The 24,911-nt window shown below is 35.1% G+C and overlaps 1 protein-coding gene across 2 annotated transcripts in view; it reads right to left on the reverse strand.

Annotated features, from left to right (window-relative positions):
- RIMBP2 (RIMS binding protein 2) overlaps positions 1-24,911 on the reverse strand; it is a 1,089,352-nt gene that overhangs the window by 195,213 nt on the left and 869,228 nt on the right. For both annotated transcript variants that reach the window (XM_053701856.1, XM_053701857.1), the window contains exons 12-14: positions 21,926-22,130; positions 4,309-4,460; positions 4,104-4,180 (exon numbers count right to left, since the gene is read on the reverse strand). In XM_053701856.1, the coding sequence (XP_053557831.1) occupies positions 4,104-4,180; positions 4,309-4,460; positions 21,926-22,130 (434 nt within the window). The remainder of the gene's footprint in view (positions 1-4,103; positions 4,181-4,308; positions 4,461-21,925; positions 22,131-24,911) is intronic.

Below are 24,911 nucleotides of genomic sequence, written 5' to 3' on the forward strand. Positions count from 1 at the left end.
CACTCTATTTTTGTGTTATTTTAACAGCCCAGTACCGCAAATCTATGTGTTGTTTAGGGTTACCTTAATAATAGAGCTGTTCACTTATCCTATCTGGGTCATATTAAATGAACAGGAACTGTCTGAACTGCTCCAAAATCTGATCAATTATATTTACTTGCAACCTTGTCGCTACCATACTACAAACTGAATGATATTAATTATTTATACAGCCTGGGTTGTGCCAGACTTAACCTAATCGTTAACTTAGTTTCTGAATGAGTGTGTGCAACTTTGTCGCTACCATACTGCAAACTGAATGATATTAATTATTTATACAGCCTGGGTTGTGCCAGACTTAACCTAATCGTTAACTTAGTTTCTGAATGAGTGTGTGCCAAACGAACTTAAAGACTATTGAATGTTAGTTAAACCATTTTATAATCGCAGCATTAGCTGTGTTTACTAACTGAGTAACATTAACTACACAATCTGGGTTGTGCCAAACTTAACCTTAATGCTAACATAATTTCTGAATGAATGTATGCCTGACAATTCGCATGACCAATGGATGGATGCAAAACCACTCGATAATTGCAGCACAAGCTGTGCTTACATCGTTCATCTCATAGTATAACTGGCTATATCTATGGTCTGGGTTGTGCCAGACCTAGTCTATCTCAATAAATGTATTATTAAAACCCTAATGAGTGTGCGCTAAACAAACTAAGGACCTGTGAATGTGTGTCAAACCTTTTGATAATTGCAACACATGTTATGTCTGCTAATCAAGTAACATTCATCACATAATCTGGGTTGTGCCAGACTTTATCACACAATTCATGAATGTAAGCGTGCCTAACAAATTTTATGACTAACGGATGTTTGCAAAACCATTTGATAATAGCAGCACAAGCTATGCATACATCGCTTATCATATAAAATAAGTGGCTATATCTATGGTCTGGGTTGTGCCAGACTTAGTCTTTTTTAGAAAATCTAACTCAATGTTACCAACTAACATTCATTGACCACTATTATATAAGAGCACTTACTACACTCATATCGTTACTATGTTACTAACTCAGTAAGACTAATTACAGGCACAATCAGAGATGTAACAGAAACAGTTTAACTGATAAAATTAACTGTTTAAACACTGGTTTGATCAAAACTAAGATGATTTAAATTTCCAGATCAGTCTTTAATCCTCAAACTGAGTGTATTAATACCAGCTAAACACGTGTCATTTATGCTAACAGCTCTGATTATAGAACAAACATAGTGACCGCAACAACAGCTAATAATTTTAGACTATTTCATTATGCAATGGACACAATTTAGAACTATTTGGTTGTGGAGTTCCTGATTCAGCTGAACTACTTACAATAACTACACAATTTTGAATATATCAATAATTATTAATAAAGACTGCTATTTGAATCACTTAATCATTGTTGTGTTGCCAGCACCAAACCGTTATTAATATCTAGCTACGAGTCATTATTGTGGTATGAGTTCTATTAGACTAACGGGTATTGGTATATTAATGCAGCACTGTATACACCTAGATATCATACTGTGACCTGTTTCAAGGTTCTTTCCGCATTGAACACTAACTATTACGTAGCAGTGAACTTTATTATTACAGTTAGTGATATTAACTATAAGAGTTCCTACTATATTACTGTGGCTTACTGTTAGTTTACTGTAAATCACCAGAAGTATATTAAAGGGACACTGTACCCAAAATTTTTCTTTCGTGATTCAGATTGAGCATGAAATTTTAAGCAACTTTCTAATTTACTCCTATTATCAAATTTTCTTCATTCTCTTGGTATCTTTATTTAAAATGGAAGAATGTAAGTTTAGATGCCGGCCCATTTTTGGTGAACAACCTGGGTTGTCCTTGCTGATTGGTGGATAAATTAATCCACCAATAAGAAAGTGCTGTCCAGATTACTGAAACCAAAAAAAAGCTTAGATGCCTTCTTTTTCAAATAATGATAGCAAGAGAACGAAGAAAAATTGATAATAGGAGTAAATTAGAAAGTTGCTTAAAATTGCATGCTCTTTCTGAATTACAAAATAAAAAAAAATTGGGTTCAGTGTCCCTTTAATTTCTGATTACGTCGCAATTAAAATCATTAAAGTTGACTGTTCTTCTCTGGATATTCTAATACCCACACACTACTGGGCAACTGATTCATATACATATCAAACATGGAATTGATGACCGAATAATACTGAGTGTCTATAACCTAACTGAATACTATACTTAACGAATACAGTTGGAATATATTGGAGCTGACACCAGATCACCCAGATTTTAATTCACATATTAGCTCTACACTATAGGTTATGATTTATGGTAACACTACCTAGCTAATCTACCTGATTATTTAGATCACTAATAACGGTGAATTCATAGAGGCCAAATTATAATATTTAGTGATCTAACAGACAACCTATTACACTGATCTCGGTACTGGAGTGTATTTTAATTGTGTGTGCATCAACCAAACAAATTTGTTTTTTTAATTTTATAATTAATAAAGTTTATATTTTAAAATCCTGTTGGGGAATTCTGTTCCTTAGTTAGGGCCTAGAGTGCTATAAGTGCATACTTTGGGAATTTTGATATTCTTTATATCATTCTTCCTTTGTGTTAATATTTAACTAATGTTTGCGATGCGGGAGTTTGGCGGTTTAGGGGTTAATATATTTATTATAGTGGTGGTGATGTCCGGTTCGGCAGATTAGGGGTTAAAAAATGTATTTTAGTGTTTGCAATGTGGGGGGGGGGGGCTCGGTTTAGGGGTTAATAGGTAGTTTATGAGTGTTAGTGTACTTTTTAGCACTTTAGTTAAGAGTTTTATTCTATGGCGTTATAGTTGTAGTGTAAAACTCTTAACTACTGACTTTAAAATGCGGTACCATGTTTGACATGAGAGGGTCTACCGCTCACCTTTTTTTGGAAGACTCGTAATACCGGCGCTATGCAAGTCCCATTGAAAATATAGGATACACAATTGACGTAAGTGGATTTGCGGTATTTCTGAGTCTGGCCAAAAAAGTGATCGGTACATCTGTACCTGCAAAACTCGCTATACCAGCGGGTGTTAAAAAGCAGCGTTAGGACCTCTTAACGCTGCTTTTTAAGGCTAACTCAAAACTCGTAATCTAGGCCTCTATGTTTGGTCACAACGATGGGTGAGGTATAATACCGGCACAAAGAGAGAAAAAGAGAACCGATTTGTTCACAACTTAAGACGTTATTGTCAAAATTGAGCCCCCTCCCCTAGTAATAGGCAATAAACAATAAAAAGGCAGACTTTTTATCTGCCTGAACACGTCTGGTGCAGAATACCTTATGTATTATGTTTGGAATAGTAACTCCCAAATTATATTACAGCACTAGTTGTGAGTATATATAGGGACTAGAGTATATATATCAAAGGGAATATATAGTTATACCTTTTGCAATCACAGCCGCGTCATGTGGGCTGTCTGTTACTAGGGGAGGTTACATTGGCGCCTTTATCAACCTATCATTAGGGAGTAAGTGTGTACATGGTTATGGCGCTGTGGAATCTGTTGGCGCTCTACAAATAACCGATAATAATAATAACATGGTGCGCACCGGAACTCCCTGATTGGAATTACGGTACATTGTACACATTGGATACATTGTTCATCATGATCATGGCCGCATCATGTAGGTGGTATACTACTACAGGAGCCGTGTGATCCAATGAGTAGAGAGTAGGTGTGTCCGTGAAACGCAACCCAGACCATGATTGACACCTGATCATATGTATTGTATACAAGATCATAACTATGTGAGCAAGGTCTTACACTATATTCAATGAGGAACATTGTTGTTGTATTCATTGATTTGCTAACTTATGTGTTTCCTGGGGTTTTGAGAACACTACTCGTATTTTTATGCGTTGCTGAAAAGTCAAGTTAAATGGTTCTTTAAGTATAACCCACTGCTGTTTAATATTTCTTTAATGAGAAGTAACTCTGGATTGGCAGATAGGACTAATACGAGCTTGGAACAATAGTTGTGTTTTTAATTGAGATCTCTTTTATAAAATAACAAAAAGAGTTAATGTTACCTGTAGCGAGCAATACAGAGGTGGACTTTCCCAGTATATCTTTGCTTTGAGGTATTCGTATTTTGCTCATTATCCATCTGAAATAAAATAAAAGACTATATTTCTTAACAAATGCAACTTTAGGTAATACAGAGGCTGTACAGTATGAATGATATATAATATTATATATGTGTACTGCTATAAGTGCACCACCTATAAGACTTACATCAGACTCAAACCTGTGTCTCGGGCTGCCAGACCCGGACCTTGACAAGAAAATGGGTTTAACAGATAGTTGTTCTGGCCTGTCTTCTGTGATTTGAAGTGGACGAATAAACTCAGAAATCACTGCCCGGCTGCTGGTTGGGCTTTCATGATCTGGATAATGACAAACCAATACAATTTTGAAGATTTTAAAAGGAAATAAACCAGGATATATTGTAGATTCTTGAATAAAACAGCTCAGCAAATAAAGTTGTAATTACTTACCCACCATACAAGTAAAATACACAGAAGCACTACTTTTAAGATACCACAATTTTGGATTATACAGATAATTTTACTACATGATCATCTGATAAAAAAAGGTATTTTTATTCATTAACCTGTTAATTTTGTCTCTTATTTTTAATATGATATAAATATGAGCCAGAACAATAATCATTTGTTCTAAATACTTTATAATATGATAGCAGTGCAACTAAAACTTTCAGACTGTAGCACCTTACCATATGTGACTGTCTTGTGAAGATCATTTATTTTTTCATAACATTGTTTTGTTCATGTATTTAGTGCCACAGACTAATTAATGTAGAAGTATAATTATAATTCTATTTTATAAAGTTATTTCATAATCTACCTTACTGTATAAAACCTGTTGTGATCCCTAAAACATAAATTGTATTGATTTAAAGGGAACCCAAGATTTTTCTTTCATGATTCAGATAGAGTATACTTTGTAAACAACTCTCCAATTTAATTTTTATTATCAATTTTGCTTCATTCTCTTGTTATACTTTATTGAAGGAGAAACAATGCACTACTGGGAGCTGGGTAAACAGAATAGTAAGCCAATGGCAAGAGGCATATATGTACAGCCACCAATCAGTAGCTAGCATCTAGCTCATGAGCCTACCTAAGTATGCTTTTCAACAAAGGATACCAATAGAAAAAAACAAATTAGATAAAATAAGTCCATTGGAAAGTTGTTTAAAATTGTATGTTCTATCTCAATCAATTAAAAAAAAAAGTGGGTTCCAAGTAATAACGTTTGCCTCATTAACACACAACAAAATTAACAACACACTGTGGAATGACCTGAATTTGCTTGTTCTATGTTGTTTTGAAAACAGACTTTGAGACACTGGGGCCTATTTATCATATGTCTGTTGGACCTGATCCGACAGGGCGGATCAGGTCCGACAGACATCGCTGAATGCGGAGAGCAATATGCTCTCCGTATTCAGCATTGCACCAGCAGCTCTTGTGAGCTGCTGGTGCAACTCCGCCCCCTGCAGACTTGTGGCCAATCGGCCGCCAGCAGGGGGGAGTCAATCAACCCGATCGTACTTGATCGGGTTGATTTCTGGCGATTCCTGTCCGCCTCATCAGAGCAGGCAGACAGGGTTATGGAGCAGCGGTCTTTAGAACGCTGCTCCATAACTTGTGTTGCTGGCGAGTCCTCAGACTCGCCAGAAACACGAGTCTTCAAGCTCCATACGGAGCTTGATAGATAGGCCCCATTGTATAAAGTTAAAACAAAACAATATCCAAAAGCTGAGCATTCTGTGCCTCTGAGATAAAACCCCAAAGCAGTATTAAGAAAAGCTTTGTAACAGAGAAAGGTTCTTGCATGATAATAAAACAGGCAGGTCACATAATGTATGCAATATATAGTTTACAGGTATTGGTGTATTTTAAACCAGTAAACCTGTGAATGTATGTGTGTGTATGTGTGTGTGTGTGTGTGTGTATGTATGTGTATGTGTGTGTGTGTGTGTGTGTATGTATGTGTATGTGTGTGTGTGTGTGTGTGTGTGTATATGTGTATGTGTGTGTGTGTGTATATATGTGTGTGTGTGTGTGTGTGTGTATGTATGTGTGTGTGTGTGTGTGTGTGTGTATCTATTCAATAGAACATAAAAAAATCCATTGTAAAAACACACAAGCAAAACATAGTACCTTTTAAAGCAACTATCACTTATTAACTCAGATGAAAAATTGTGAAAAAAATGAAAGAAAAAAAAGTTGTGTTCTATACATTTTCTATTCTTAAAACACACACACACATGAACATATATATTTATTGGGAAGGGCTCAAATCTTCAGTTGCTGCTGCTGGACCTTACTTCTGTATGAGGTGGTTGAAGTCATTTACAGCAGGACCATTTGTGCTTATAAGTGCAGAGTTTGCCCCAGTACTTAGAATAAAACAGTGACAGACATTGCTGTGCTGCACCAGCCCTGACTGTAACTGCATTGTGTCACAGGGGGCCCTGAGCTGTGCACAGACCATAAAAACAGCAGCCTAAGCAAACTTACATTTTCTACATTGTCAACACAGTTATAAGCATAAAAAAAAACAAAAAAAAAAAACAGCTTATTTTTATCAACTGTGTACAATTTTTTCCTCTGAATGTTCTGCATTTTTACGTTTCTTTCACTGTTACATAAGCTGGATAAATAAGGCGACTGGCCAATGTAAAGTGCATACAGCTGTCTAAAGACATCATTCAAATGTTCAGAAGTATAAAATGCGAGTAAAATAAGCAGCACGATGAGAAATGAGCTACTAAGCAGAAAAATAGAAGAACACGCTATCAATCAACAGCAAATATACAAAAACAAACAAAAAAACTGACTGAGCACTCTTCTCCATACAGAAATTATAATTTACATTGAGGTTTTCAAATGTTAGAAGATTGGTCCCCCCCCCCTTATTACGCTCTCACTCTGCTACTTGTCATTTTGTCTTTCCCATATTTGTGTTTCTCTGCTCTCTTTCCCCCTTACTGCATATCCCTTCCCTTAACTGTCAATATACAGTCCAGTGTGCTCATAATGATTTGTAAGATACGTGTCATTATACAAAGCAGTGTGATAATGATTACTAAGATACATGTGTCATTATACAGAGCAGTGTGCTAATAATGATTTGTAAGATACATGTATCATTATATAGTGTAGTGTGCTAATAATAATTACTAAGGTACATGTGTCATTATACAGAGCAGTGTGCTAATAACAATTACTAAGGTACATGTGTCATTATACAGAGCAGTGTGCTAATAATGATTTGTAAGATACATGTATCATTATACAGAGCAGTGTGCTAATAATAATTACTAAGGTACATGTGTCATTATACAGAGCAGTGTGCTAATAATGATTTGTAAGATACATGTGTCATTATACAGAGCAGTGTGCTAATAATAATTACTAAGGTACATGTGTCATTATACAGAGCAGTGTGCTAATAATGATTTGTAAGATACAGGTGTCATTATACAGAGCAGTGTGCTAATAATGATTACTAAGATACATGTATCATTATACAGAGCAGTGTGCTAATAATGATTTGTAAGATACATGTGTCATTATACAGAGCAGTGTGCTAATAATGATTTGTAAGATACATGTGTCATTATACAGAGCAGTGTGCTAATAATGATTTGTAAGATACAGGTGTCATTATACAGAGCAGTGTGCTAATAATGATTACTAAGATACATGTATCATTATACAGAGCAGTGTGCTAATAATGATTACTAAGATACATGTATCATTATACAGAGCAGTGTGCTAATAATAATTACTGAGGTACATGTGTCATTATACAGAGCAGTGTGCTAATAATGATTTGTAAGATACATGTGTCATTATACAGAGCAGTGTGCTAATAATGATTACTAAGATACATGTATCATTATACAGAGCAGTGTGCTAATAATGATTACTAAGATACATGTATCATTATACAGAGCAGTTTGCTAATAATGATTACTAAGATACATGTATCATTATACAGAGCAGTGTGCTAATAATGATTACTAAGATACATGTGTCATTATACAGAGCAGTGTGCTAATAATGATTACTAAGATACATGTATCATTATATAGTGTAGTGTGCTAATAATGATTACTAAGAAACATGTATCAATATATAGTGTAGTGTGCTAATAATGATTACTAAGATACATGTATCATTATACAGAGCAGTGTGCTAATAATGATTACTAAGATACATGTATCATTATACAGAGCAGTTTGCTAATAATGATTACTAAGATACATGTATCATTATACAGAGCAGTGTGCTAATAATGATTACTAAGATACATGTGTCATTATACAGAGCAGTGTGCTAATAATGATTACTAAGATACATGTATCATTATATAGTGTAGTGTGCTAATAATGATTACTAAGAAACATGTATCAATATATAGTGTAGTGTGCTAATAATGATTACTAAGATACATGTATCAATATATAGTGCAGTGTGCTAATAATGATTACTAAGATACATGTGTCATTATACAGAGCAGTGTGCTCATAATGATTACTAAGATACATGTATCAATATATAGTGCAGTGTGCTAATAATGATTTGTAAGATACATGTGTCATTATACAGAGCAGTGTGCTCATAATGATTTGTAAGATACATGTGTCATTATACAGTGCAGTGTGCTCATAATGATTTGTAAGATACATGTATCATTATACAGTGCAGTGTGCTCATAATGATTTGTAAGATACATGTATCATTATACAGTGCAGTGTGCTCATAATGATTTGTAAGATACATGTATCATTATACAGTGCAGTGTGCTCATAATGATTTGTAAGATACATGTATCATTATACAGAGCAGTGTGCTCATAATGATTACTAAGATACATGTATCATTATACAGTGCAGTGTGCTCATAATGATTTGTAAGATACATGTATCATTATACAGAGCAGTGTGCTCATAATGATTTCTAAGATACATGTATCATTATACAGAGCAGTGTGCTCATAATGATTACTAAGATACATGTGTCATTATACAGAGCAGTGTGCTAATAATGATTACTAAGATACATGTATCATTATACAGTGCAGTGTGCTAATAATGATTACTAAGATACATGTATCATTATACAGAGCAGTGTGCTCATAATGATTACTAAGATACATGTATCATTATACAGTGCAGTGTGCTCATAATGATTTCTAAGATACATGTATCATTATAAAGTGTGCTAATAATGATTACTAAGATACATGTGTCATTATACAGAGCAGTGTGCTAATAATGATTACTAAGATACATGTATCATTATACAGTGCAGTGTGCTAATAATGATTACTAAGATACATGTATCATTATACAGAGCAGTGTGCTCATAATGATTACTAAGATACATGTATCATTATACAGTGCAGTGTGCTAATAATGATTACTAAGATACATGTGTCATTATACAGAGCAGTGTGCTAATAATGATTACTAAGATACATGTATCATTATACAGTGCAGTGTGCTCATAATGATTTGTAAGATACATGTATCATTATACAGAGCAGTGTGCTCATAATGATTTGTAAGATACATGTGTCATTATACAGTGTGCTAATAATGATTACTAAGATACATGTGTCATTATACAGAGCAGTGTGCTCATAATGATTTGTAAGATACATGTGTCATTATACAGTGTGCTAATAATGATTACTAAGATACATGTGTCATTATACAGAGCAGTGTGCTAATAATGATTTGTAAGATACATGTGTCATTATACAGTGTGCTAATAATGATTACTAAGATACATGTGTCATTATACAGAGCAGTGTGCTAATAATGATTACTAAGGTACATGTGTCATTATACAGAGCAGTGTGCTCATAATGATTTGTAAGATACATGTATCATTATACAGAGCAGTGTGCTAATAATGATTACTAAGATACATGTATCATTATACAGAGCAGTGTGCTAATAATGATTACTAAGATACATGTGTCATTATACAGAGCAGTGTGCTATTAATGATTAGTAAGATACATGTATCAATATATAGTGTAGTGTGCTAATAATGATTACTAAAATACATGTATCAATATATAGTGCAGTGTGCTAATAATGATTACTAAGATACATGTGTCATTATACAGAGCAGTGTGCTATTAATGATTAGTAAGATACATGTATCAATATATAGTGTAGTGTGCTAATAATGATTACTAAAATACATGTATCAATATATAGTGCAGTGTGCTAATAATGATTACTAAGATACATGTATCAATATATAGTGCAGTGTGTACATAATGATTTGTAAGATACATGTATCATACAGAGCAGTGTGCTAATAATGATTTGTAAGATACATGTGTCATTATACAGAGCAGTGTGCTAATAATGATTACTAAGATACATGTATCAATATATAGTGCAATGTGCTAATAATGATTACTAAGATACATGTATCAATATATAGTGCAGTGTGCTAATAATGATTTGTAAGATACATGTATCATCATTATACAGAGCAGTGTGCTAATAATGATTACTAAGATACATGTATCAATATATAGTGCAGTGTGCTAATAATGATTTGTAAGATACATGTATCATTATACAGAGCAGTGTGCTAATAATGATTACTAAGATACATGTGTCATTATACAGAGCAGTGTGCTAATAATGATTTGTAAGATACATGTATCATTATACAGAGCAGTGTGCTAATAATGATTACTAAGATACATGTGTCATTATACAGAGCAGTGTGCTCATAATGATTTGTAAGATACATGTGTCATTATACAGTGCAGTGTGCTCATAATGATTTGTAAGATACATGTGTCATTATACAGAGCAGTGTGCTAATAATGATTTGTAAGATACATGTGTCATTATACAGAGCAGTGTGCTAATAATGATTTGTAAGATACATGTGTCATTATACAGAGCAGTGTCCTAATAATGATTACTAAGATACATGTATCAATATATAGTGCAGTGTGCTAATAATGATTACTAAGATACATGTGTCATTATACAGAGCAGTGTGCTAATAATGATTACTAAGATACATGTTTCATTATACAGAGCAGTGTGCTAATAATGATTACTAAGATACATGTGTCATTATACAGAGCAGTGTGCTAATAATAATTACTAAGGTACATGATGTGTCATTATACAGAGCAGTGTGATAATAATGATTACTAAGATACATGTGTCATTATACAGAGCAGTGTGCTAATAATGATTTGTAAGATACATGTATCATTTTACAGAGCAGTGTGCTAATAATGATATTTGTAAGATACATGTGTCATTATACAGAGCAGTGTGTTAATAATGATTACTAAGATACATGTATCAATATATAGTGCAGTGTGCTAATAATGATTACTAAGATACATGTATCAATATATAGTGCAGTGTGCTAATAATGATTACTAAGATACATGTATCAATATATAGTGCAGTGTGCTAATAATGATTTGTAAGATACATGTATCATTATACAGAGCAGTGTGCTAATAATGATTACTAAGATACATGTATCAATATATAGTGCAGTGTGCTAATAATGATTTGTAAGATACATGTATCATTATACAGAGCAGAGTGCTCATAATGATTACTAAGATACATGTATCATTATACAGTGCAGTGTGCTCATAATGATTTGCAAGATACATGTATCATTATACAGAGCAGTGTGCTAATAATGATTTCTGAGATACATGTAACATTATACAGTGCAGTGTGCTAATAATGATTTGTAAGATACATGTGTCATTATACAGAGCAGTGTGCTAATAATGATTACTAAGATACATGTATCAATATATAGTGCAGTGTGCTAATAATGATTACTAAGATACATGTATCATTATATAGTGCAGTTTGCTAATAATGATTTCTGAGATACATGTGTCATTATACAGAGCAGTGTGCTCATAATGATTTGTAAGATACATGTATCATTATACAGAGCAGTGTGCTAATAATGATTTCTAAGATACATGTGTCATTATACAGTGCAGTGTGTACATAATGATTTCTAAGATACATGTGTCATTATACAGTGCAGTGTGTACATAATGATTTCTAAGATACATGTATCATTATATAGTGCAGTGTGCTAATGATTTCTGAGATACATGTGTCATTATACAGAGCAGTGCGCTCATAATTATTTCTAAGATACATGTATCAATATACAGTGCAGTGTGCTCATAATGATTTGTAAGATACATGTATCATTATACAGAGCAGTGTGCTAATAATAATTTCTAAGATACATGTGTCATTATACAGTGCAGTGTGTACATAATGATTTCTAAGATACATGTATCATTATACAGAGCAGTGTGCTCATAATGATTTGTAAAATACATGTATCATTATACAGTGCAGTGTGCTCATAATGATTTGTAAGATATATGTATCATTATACAGTGCAGTGTGCTCATAATGATTTGTAAGATACATGTATCATTATACAGTGCAGTGTGCTCATAATGATTTCTGAGATACATGTGTCATTATACAGAGCAGTGTGCTAATAATGATTACTAAGATACAAGTATCATTATACAGTGCAGTGTGCTCATAATGATTTCTAAGATACATGTATCATTATACAGAGCAGTGTGCTCATAATGATTACTAAGATACATGTATCATTATACAGAGCAGTGTGCTCATAATGATTACTAAGATACATGTATCATTATACAGTGCAGTGTGCTTTACATGTGTCATGATACAGAGCAGTGTGCTAATAATGATTACTAAGATACATGTATCATTATACAGTGCAGTGTGTTCATAATGATTTGTAAGATACATGTGTCATTATACAGAGCAGTGTGCTTATAATGATTTCTAAGATACATGTATCATTATACAGTGCAGTGTGCTCATAATGATTTCTGAGATGCATGTATCATTATACAGTGCAGTGTGCTCATAATGATTTCTAAGATACATGTATCATTATACAGTGCAGTGTGCTCATAATGATTTCTAAGATACATGTATCATTATACAGTGCAGTGTGCTCATAATGATTTCTAAGATACATGTATCATTATACACACGGTTCTACACAGGGGCCAGTGCCCCTGTAAAAATGTCCCTGGCCCCCCCTGAGTTGGCCACTGAGCTGACTGAAAAATACCGGACAAGATCAAGGCTATTTTTCTGCTTTCCTGTCCCTGAAACGCTGTCTAGTCAAAGCATGGGGTTAATAAAGTAAAGTAAAACTTGTTCCCCCTCCCCTTTCAGAGATGTGCTACAGTTCCCGGGTTGCTGTGGGGGCGGGGCGTCTTATAGCTGCAGTCTGCAGACAAGAGTTCCAGAAGTATCACTGGTTTGTTTTGCAGACGTTCTCTCTAGCCTGTACACTGCCAGAACAGAAGAAATGTAAGTCTGCCCTCTCACCTCCACAACTCTGCTGGAGTGTGCTCATAATGATTTCTAAGATACATGTATCCTTATACAGTGCAGTGTGCTCATAATGATTTCTAAGATACATGTATCATTATACAGTGCAGTGTGCTAATAATGATTTGTAAGATACATGTATCATTATACAGAGCAGTGCGCTAATAATGATTTGTAAGATACATGTGTCATTATACAGAGCAGTGTGCTAATAATGATTACTAAGATACATGTATCCTTATACAGTGCAGTGTGCTCATGATTTCTAAGATACATGTATCATTATACAGAGCAGTGTGCTCATAATGATTTCTAAGATACATGTATCATTATACAGAGCAGTGTGCTCATAATGATTTCTAAGATACATGTATCATTATACAGTGCAGTGTGATAATAATGATTTGTAAGAAACATGTTTCAATATACAGTGCAGTGTGTTCATAATGATTTGTAAGATACATGTATCATTATACAGTGCAGTGTGCTCATAATGATTTCTGAGATGCATGCATCATTATACAGAGCAGTGTGCTCATAATGATTTCTGAGATGCATGTATCATTATACAGTGCAGTGTGCTCATAATGATTTCTAAGATACATGTATCATTATACAGTGCAGTGTGCTCATAATGATTTCTAAGATACATGTATCATTATACAGTGTAGTGAGCACACAATTGCATAGATACTCTGTATAATTATACAGTGTAGTGTGCACACAATTAGCACATAGATACTCTTTATCATTATACAGTGTAGTGCACACAATTAGCACATAGATACTCTTTATCATTATACAGTGTAGTATCACACAATTAGCAAATCGATACTATATCATTATACAGTGTAGTGTGCATACAATTAGCACATAGATACTCTGTATCATAATACAGTGTAGTGTCACACAGTAAGCACATAGATACTCTTTATCATTATACAGTGTAGTGTGCGCACAATTAGCACATAGATACTCTTTATCATTATGCAGTGTAGTGCGCACAATTAGCACATATATACTCTGTATCATTATACAGTGTAGTATCACACAATTAGCAAATCGATACTATATCATTATATAGTGTAGTGTACACACAATTAGCACATAGATACTCTATCATTATACAGTGTAGTGTGCACACAATTAGCACATAGATACTCTTTATCATTATATAGTGTAGTGCGCACAATTAGCACATAGATACTCTTTATCATTATACAGTGTAGTGCACACAATTAGCACATAGATACTCTATATCATTATACAGTGTAGAGCGCACACAATTAGCACATAGATACTCTATCATTATACAGTGTAGTGTGCACACAATTAGCACATAGATACTCTTTATCATTATACAGTGTAGTGCGCACAATTAGCACATAGATACTCTTTATCATTATACAATGTAGTTTCACACAATTAGCACATAGATACTCTGTATCATTATGAAAAAAAGAAGAAGAGGGCGTGTCATAGTGTAATACATTTGATCAACTGTGTCACGTAACACAATACAGTGTAGTGTGCACACAATTAGCACATTATACAGTGTAGTGTGCACACAATTAGCACAGATACTCTGTATCATTATACAGTGTCGTGTCACACAATTAGCACATACTCTGTATCATTATACAGTGTAGTGCACACACAATTAGCACATAGATACTCTGTATCATTATACAGTGTAGTGTGCACACAATTAGCACATAGATACTCTGTATCATTATACAGTGTCGTGTCACACAATTAGCACATAGATATTCTGTATCATTATACAGTGTCGTGTCACACAATTAGCACATAGATATTCCGTATCATTATACAGTGTAGTGTCACACAATTAGCAAATAGATACTCTATCGTAATACAGTGTAGTGTGCACACAATTAGCAAATAGATACTATATCATTATACAGTGTAGTGCACACACAATTAGCACATAGATACTCTGTATCATTATAAATTGTAGTGTGCACACAATTAGCACATAGATACTCTGTATCATTATACAGTGTAGTGCGCACACAATTAGCACATAGATACTCTGTATCATTATACAGTGTAGTGTGCACACAATTAGCACATACTCTGTATCATTATGAAAAAAAGAAGAAGAGGGCGTCTCATAGTGTAATACAGTTGATCAACTGTGTCACGTAAAACAGTACAGTGTAGTGTGCACACAATTAGCACATAGATACTCTGTATCATTATACAGTGTAGTGTGCACACAATTAGCACAGATACTCTGTATCATTATACAGTGTCGTGTCACGCAATTAACACATACTCTGTATCATTATACAGTGTAGTGCACACACAATTAGCACATAGATACTCTGTATCATTATACAGTGTAGTGTGCACACAATTAGCACATTATACAGTATCGTGTCACACAATTAGCACATAGATATGCTGTATCATTATACAGTGTAGTGTCACACAATTAGCACTTAGATACTCTATCATTATACAGTGTAGTGCGCACATAATTAGCACATAGATACTCTGTATCATTATACAGTGTAGTGTGCACACAATTAGCACATAGATACTCTGTATCATTATACAGTGTAGTGCGCACACAATTAGCACATAGATACTCTGTATCATTATACAGTGTAGTGTGCACACAATTAACACATAGCACATAGATACTCTGTATCATTATACAGTGTAGTCTGCACACAATTAGCACATAGATACTCTGTATCATTATACAGTGTAGTCTGCACACAATTAGCACATAGATACTCTGTATCATTATACAGTGTAGTGTGCACACAATTAGCACATAAATACTCTGAGGCCTAGTTATGAACGTGTCTACTTACCTGCCTTCGCCGGCCCAATACGCCCACCTAAGCTCGCCTACCATCACCGCCGCGGACCTGAAAAATATCGCCAAAGTTTTCAAAAAAGCTGTCAAAAAGCCGCGCACCAAGTACGGGACGATCAGCAGCGGACTGTGATAGTTATCACTCATCCGATCTTGCTGCTCTTCGGCTTTTTTACAGCTTTATTGATAAGCTGTCACTAAGCACCCACACTATACTATACTATTCTACCCCCTATACCGGCGCCCCCGGAGCCCCCTGCACCTAAATAAAGTTATTAACCCCTAAACCGCTGCTCCTAGACCCCGCTGCAACTCTTATAAATGTATTAACCCCTAAATACCGCCGCCACCTATAAAAAAATTTATTAACCCCTATCCTGCCGATCCCGTACCCCGCCGCAACTAAATAAATTGTTTAACCCCTAAACCGCCGCTCCCGGACCCCGCCGCCACCTATATTAAACATATTAACCCCTAATGTGCCCCCCTACACCGTCGCCACCTATAATAAATTTATTAACCCCTATCCTGCCCCCCTACACCGCCGCAACTATAATAAAATTATTAACCCCTAAACCTAAGTCTAACCCTAACCCTAACACCCCCCTAACTTAAATATTAGTTAAATACATCTAAATATTATAACTCTTATTAACTAAATTAATCCTATTTAAAACTAAATAATTACCTTTAAAATAAACCCTAATATAGCTACAATATAAATAATAATTATATTGTAGCTATCTTAGGATTTATTTTTATTTTACAGGCAAATATCAATTTATTTTAACTAGGTACAATAGCTATTAAATAGTTATTAACTATTTAATAGCTACCTAGTTAAAATAAAGAGAAATTTACCTGTAAAATAAAAACTAACTAAGTTACAATTACACCTATCACTACACTATCATTAAATAAATTATTCCTATTTAAAACTAAATACTTACCTGTAAAATAAACCCTAAGATAGCTACAATGTAATTAATAATTACATTGTAGCTATTTTAAGATTTATATTTATTTTACAGGCAACTTTGTATTTATTTTAGCTAGTTAGAATAGTTATTAAATAGTTATTAACTATTTAATAACTACCTAGCTAAAAGAAATACAAAATTACCTGTAAAATAAATCCTAAGCTAAGTTACAATTAAACCTAACACTACACTATCATTAAATTAATAAAATAAATTACCTACAAATAACTACAATTAAATACAATTAAATAAACTAAAGTACAAAAAATAAAAAATAAATAAGTTACAAACATTTAAAAAATATTACAACAATTTTAAGCTACTTACACCTAATCTAAGCCCCCTAATAGAATAACAAAGCCCCGCCAAAAAAAAATTGCCCTACCCTATTCTACATTAAAAAGTTAACAGCTCTATTACATTACCAGCCCTTAAAAGTGCCTTTTGCGGGGCATGCCCCAAAGAAATCAGCTCTTTTGCCTGTAAAAAAAAAAATACAACCCCCCCAACATTAAAACCCACCACCCACATACCCCTACTCTAACCCAAACCCCCCTTAAATAAACCTAACACAACCCCCCTGAAGATCATCCTACCTTTAGCCGTTTTCCGCCAGCCGACCACCGATGGAACAGAAGAGGAAATCCACAGTGGCCGAAGTCATCATCCAAGGGGCACTGAAGAAGTCTTCCATCCGATTGAAGTCATCATCCAAGGGGCGCTGAAGAAGTCTTCCATCTGATTAAAGTCATCATCCAAGGGGCGCTGAAGAAGTCTTCCATCCGATTGAAGTCATCATCCAAGGGGCGCTGAAGAAGTCTTCCATCTGATTAAAGTCATCATCCAAGGGGCGCTGAAGAAGTCTTCCATCCGATTGAAGTCATCATCCAGGCAGCGTCTTCAATCTTCATCCATCCGGAGCGGAGCCATCTTCAGACGAGCCAACGCGGAGCCATCTTCTTCCATCGACTACTGAACGACGAATGACGGTTCCTTTAAGTGACGTCATCCAAGATGGCGTACATCGAATTCCGATTGGCTGATAGGATTCTATCAGCCAATCGGAATTAAGGTAGGAAAAATCTGATTGGCTGATTAAATCAGCCAATCAGATTGATTTTCAAACGGATTGGCTGATCCAATCAGATTGAGCTCGCATTCTATTGGCTGTTCCTTCATTCTTCGTTCAGTCGTCAGTGGAAGAAGATGGCTCCGCGTCGGCTCGTCTGAAGATGGCTCCGCTCCTGATGAAGATTGAAGACGCCGCCTGGATGATGACTTCAATCGGATGGAAGACTTCTTCAGCGCCCCTTTGATGATGACTTTAATCAGATGGAAGACTTCTTCAGCGCCCCTTGGATGATGACTTCAATCGGATGGAAGACTTCTTCAGCGCCCCTTCGTCCGCTGCAGATCTCCTCTTCTGTTCCATCGGTGGTCGGCTGGCTGAAGACGGCTAAAGGTAGGATGATCTTCAGGGGGTAGTGTTAGGTTTATTTAAGGGGGGTTTGGGTTAGATTAGGGGTATGGGTGGTGGGTTTTAAAGTTGGGGGGGGGTTGTATTTTTTTTTACAGGCAAAAGAGCTGAATTCTTTGGGGCATGCCCCGCAAAAGGCCCTTTTAAGGGCTGGTAAGGTAATAGAGCTGTTAACTTTTCAATGTAGAATAGGGTAGGGCATTTTTTGTATTTTGGGGGGCTTTGTTATTTTATTAGAGGGATTAGATTAGGTGTAAGTAGCTTAAAATTGTTGCAATATTTTTTAAATGTTTGTAACTTATTTTTTTTATTTTTTGTAACTTATTTTTTGTACTTTAGTTAGTTTATTTAATTTTAGTTATTTGTAGGTAATTTATTTTATTAATTTAATGATAGTGTAGTGTTAGGTTTAATTGTAACTTAGCTTAGGATTTATTTTACAGGTAATTTTGTATTTCTTTTAGCTAGGTAGTTATTAAATAGTTAATAACTATTTAATAACTATTCTAACTAGCTAAAATAAATACAAAGTTGCCTGTAAAATAAATATAAATCCTAAAATAGCTACAATGTAATTATTAATTACATTGTAGCTATCTTAGGGTTTATTTTACAGGTAAGTATTTAGTTTTAAATAGGAATAATTTATTTAATGATAGTGTAGTGATAGGTGTAATTGTAACTTAGGTTAGTTTTTATTTTACAGGTAAATTTCTCTTTATTTTAACTAGGCAGCTATTAAATAGTTAATAACTATTTAATAGCTATTGTACCTAGTTAAAATAAATTGATATTTGCCTGTAAAATAAAAATAAATCCTAAAATAGATACAATATAATTATTATTTATATTGTAGCTATATTAGGGTTTATTTTAAAGGTAAGTATTTATTTTTAAATAGGATTAATTTAGTTTAATAAGAGTTATAATATTTAGATGTATTTAATTAATATTTAAGTTAGGGGGGTGTTAGGGTTACGGTTAGACTTAGGTTTAGGGGTTAATAATTTTATTATAGTGGCGGCGGTGTAGGGGGGGCAAGATAGGGGTTAATAAATTTATTATAGTGGCGGCGGTGTAGGGGGGGCAGGATAGGGGTTAATAGGTATTATGTAGGTGGTGGCGGGGTCCGGGAGCGGCGGTTTAGGGGTTAACATATGTATTATAGTTGCGGCAGGGTCTAGGAGCGGCGGTTTAGGGGTTAATAAGTTTATTAGAGTGGCAGTGGGCTCCGGGAGCGGCGGTTTAGGGGGTAATACATTTATTTAGTTGCGGCGGTGTAGGGGGGGCAGATTAGGGGTGTTTAGACTCGGGGTACATGTTAGGGTGTTAGGTGTAGACAGCTCCCATAGGAATCAATGGGATGTCGGGCAGCAGCGAACATGAACTTTCGCTATGGTCAGACTCCCATTAAGTCCTATGGGATCCGCCGCCTCCAGAGCGGCGGATTGAAAACCAGGTACGCTGGGCCGGAAAAGTGCAGAGCGTACCTGCTAGTTTTTTGATAACTAGCAAAAGTAGTCAGATTGTGCCAAACTTGTGTGCGGAACATCTGGAGTGACGTAAGAATCGATCTGTGTCGGACTGAGTCCGGCGGATCAAAGCTTACGTCACCAAATTCTACTTTTGCCGGTGTGTAGGGCTTGATAACTTAGACGAATCAGCCTCGCCACAAATACGCTGAGGAATTCCAGCGTATTTGAGGTTGACGGCTTGATAACTAGGGGCCTCTGTATCATTATACAGTGTAGTGCGCACACAATTAGCACATAGATACTCTGTATCATTATACAGTGTAGTGTGCACACAATTAGCACATAGATACTCTGTATCATTATACAGTGTAGTGCGCACACAATTAGCACATAGATACTCTATCATTATACAGTGTAGTGTGCACACAATTAGCACATAGATATTCTGTATCATTGTACAGTGTAGTGTCACACAATTAGCACATAGATACTCTGCATCATTATACAGTGTAGTGTGCACACAATTAGCACATAGATACTATGTATCATTATACAGTGTAGTGCGCACACAATTAGCACATAGATATTCTTTATCATTATACAGTGTAGTGCACACACAATTAGTACAGATATACTCTTTATTATTTTACAGTGTAGTTTGCACAGAATTAGTACATAGATATTCTTTATCATTATACAGTGTAGTGTGCGCATAATTAGCACATAGATACTCTGTACAGTTATAGAGTACAGTTTGCTTATTACCCGTGGATACTTGTCACAAGTATACAGCACAGCGTGTTCTTTAACCTTTTATAGATTATCAGTGCTACTATACAGCACAGTGTGCCCAATATCAATGATTGATATTAAAGGGCCATTATAGTAAAAAAAAAAACAGCTAAAGACTTGCAGGGCGGAAAACGCCGCTAATCCAATCAGCAGCACTAGTAGCACTGCGTTGTGTGGGTTAAACACACAGTAGTCTAGGGTCAGTAGCCTTAAAATAACAGGGTCTAATGGATTAGCGTATGTATCTTTTTTCTATTATGGCCCTTAAAGTATCAAACAGCTCAGTGTGCTCATTATCAGTTTATAGGTAGATACTCGTCATTGTTCATTATCAATGTAGATATATTTATCATCTCCATTAAGAGCTGCATGCTCTTTATTGATGTATCGGTCTATAGATATTCATTACCATTGTACAGCGCATTGTGTTCATAATTACAGTGTGACCATATAGTGCCATATGTTCAATATTAGCGTAAAGTACTACTTACCGTATGAAGGTGTAAATACTCGTCATCAGTATACGATGCAGCACACTAATTAAAAGTGTATAGCTACTTATATAGTTAACCCTGCAGTGCTCATTAGTAGAGTATATTTTTTATTAACAAAATTATTTGCTAAAACCTAAAAGAAAGTTTGCAAATACATTGTAGAATAAAATTTACAAATGGAACAGATCATAATCCCTATCGTGTCCTTTTAATATCTAAGATGTTATTTTATATTGTAATCATATTAAAAAGAAACACAAGACTAGTATTAGTCTCAAATTCCCTTGCAGAGTATGGATTTGCCACTCACCTTTCCCAAAGGATGTAGCTATTCCATTTAATAATTGGCTAAGAGTCTTATTAGGGGAACCAGGGACATCAAAAAAACCAATTGTATTGCCACTTAACAAGTCAATTTTGCCAGCTTGCTGTCGAAATTTTTCCAACTCTCGTGCAAGAAGGTTAAACTGCTCACTCTGTGTCCGGCATTTCTCTTCCAACTCACGAACTTTAGCCTACAAAAATACACCGATTTTAAATCAGGTAAATGGCTTTTGTAACTACCTAAAGTAAACACTCTTACGAAAAAGTCATGACATTCACATAACCTTGTGACAAACAATAAAATGACTGAAACAAAATAATACAGATCAAAATAATATTAAATTCCGAGTAACAATGATAACAAAAAGGTTTGGCCATAAAACTCATCCTTAACTGGGTAAAAATTACAACAAAGGAAAACATGTAGACAACTGATATAAAGACACATGTGATGTTCTTGCCTATAATCTCCTACAGGAGCAGCAAGAAGTTTACCATTTGGTTAAAGGGAAATAATTACATTTTCATTAATACTTCTGTAAAAGTTTTAAAATCATGCATCTTAATTCTTCCTTTGTGATAAATGCCCCAATTTATCAAGCCATAATCTATTCAGTGTGCATCTCCCATATAACTGTAATCTAGAAAATGAAATGACTTGATTATAACTTTGAAGTCACAGTTGTGAATGTTACTCCAAAGTAAACAGAAAAACATCATTCTGGCATGAAACAAGGGGCAGCACAAGTTACTTAACCCCCTTTTTTTAATTTACCTAACCAAACTATATATAGATTTATTTTAATAGACAACCCAAGGTATTGATTTAGGCCCATTTTTGTATATTTCATGCCATCATTTTACCATTTTGTTTTAAAAACTTTGTGGTTCTCAATGATATTATTTACGTATCACGTATGCAGTCATAACACAAATGGTTGTAAAAGCTTTTCAGGAATCCGCTTTTTCTAGAAATAGCAAACATGCATGGCTTTGCCATTGCCTTTTGATAATTAGAAGGCTGCTAAGTGCAGCTGCGCACCACACTTCTAAAATTCCCAGCAGTGAAGGGGTTAATCATGTAGCTTGTTAAGTTTAACTGTAGTGTAGAGATTACCCTTTCACCTGATACCTCCCACCTAATGATCCTTCTGAAACAGCTCTCTTCCCTCCCTCACCCCCCCCCCCCCCACACACACTGGTCACCACCATCTTAGGTACTGCCAGACAGTCTGCCAATATGAAGTTTTAGGGCTATATATATATATATATATATATATATATATATATATATATATATATATATATATATATATATATATATTATAAACAGATAGTAGCACACTCCCACTCACCAAAGTCCCAAGACCAGGGTGCATAAATCATCAAATATAGAACTAGGAATAAGCACTCACTGGATTTAAAGCACAGCACTCTTTATTTAGGTTGTGACGTTTCGGGGCATTCACCCCTTCTTCACACTCCCCGTCTGAGGAAGAGGTGAATGCCCCGAAACGTCACAACCTAAATAAAGAGTGCTGTGCTTTAAATCCAGTGAGTGCATATTCCTTGTTTTATATATATATATATATATATTATTTTTTCTTAATTTTTGCAGTGTACAATTCCCCCTTAGAATCCCACCTACCTGATCCCCCCCAAACAGCTCTCTAACCCTCTCCCTCTAACTAGTATCCACTGTCTGCCAGTACCCAGTTCATATACACTTTTAACTTTTTTATTTGTTTTAAAAAAAACATGTTTTTGTAGTGTAGCGTCCCCTTCCAAGTTATGTTCTGTAGGGCCCCCCTCTCCTAACATATTTTCTATAGGTAGTGGATCACCCCCCCCCCCTCTCTCTCTCCCTCTCACTGTGGAAATGTTTTTCTGCAGTTTTCCCCTGCCCTGCTATTTCTGCACTGCCCCATTTGTGAGGCATGCAGAAATAGTGCAATGTAATCTTAACGCTGTCAGCGAGATCGCTGCAGAAAGAACCTAGGACAGCAGCACCATGCAGGGTACTTTGCTGGTCCTTAACGGCTAATAGGCCAGCGCCGTACAGGGTGCAGTGCTGGTCGTTAAGGGGCTAAACCAGACAAGTATATATTTATATTTCCTAAGTGACAGGGCATACCATTTTAAACAACTTTCCAATTTACTGTTATTATTTAATTTGCTTCATCCTTTGTTGAAGGAGCAGCAATGCTCTACTGGGAGCTAGCTAAACGCCAGTGACAAAAAGCCATATATGTGCAAAAAATTGACATGCTCGGTCTGAATCATGAAAAAAAAAAATTGCCTTTCATGTCCCTTTAAGCTACCCATATTATTGTACCTTTTCTTTCAGTACAGAGGGTCAGTATGGATTTCCTATAGCTCCTATGTTCTCGCTTTCCTGCCTCCTGTGTCTCATTAGGATGGGAACAGGAAAAAGCCATCAAGACATCCATGGCTTATAACGGAATGAGTGTGGTCTCTTTATAATAAGCATTTGCTGTTTATACTGCCAGAAGTGTCCTGCTCACCATTGATTCAAAAGGTGCTTGCAACCTAAAAGGTGCCAAATGTAAAAACAGTTTGGGATGCCGACAGATTCTTTTGGATATATAATAACTTGGAAAGTACGAACAATGCCATATTCACAAGAAAAAGCTTGATATTGAATATTGCAAAACTCTTTGATACATGGTTTGCTGTATCAGTCTCCAAGGAGTCAACTGATTGATACGTTTTAATACCCAACCTCACACATACTTTGAAGTGTTATAACTTTGAAGGCTTGATAAATGGGGGCCAAAATATTTACAAAAAAAATAACTTTTGGTGGATAAGATATTGTTTTTATTCTGTACTATGGTAGATTGCATCTCATATAAACATCAGCACTATCTGCATAAGAGAGTAGCATAGTAAATTAATGTGTAAACCAACTTCAGAAGGTGACAAACATAATATATTTCTAATCAAATCCA

This window comes from Bombina bombina, chromosome 2, assembly GCF_027579735.1.
Source record: "Bombina bombina isolate aBomBom1 chromosome 2, aBomBom1.pri, whole genome shotgun sequence".
NCBI classification, from domain to species: domain Eukaryota; kingdom Metazoa; phylum Chordata; class Amphibia; order Anura; family Bombinatoridae; genus Bombina; species Bombina bombina.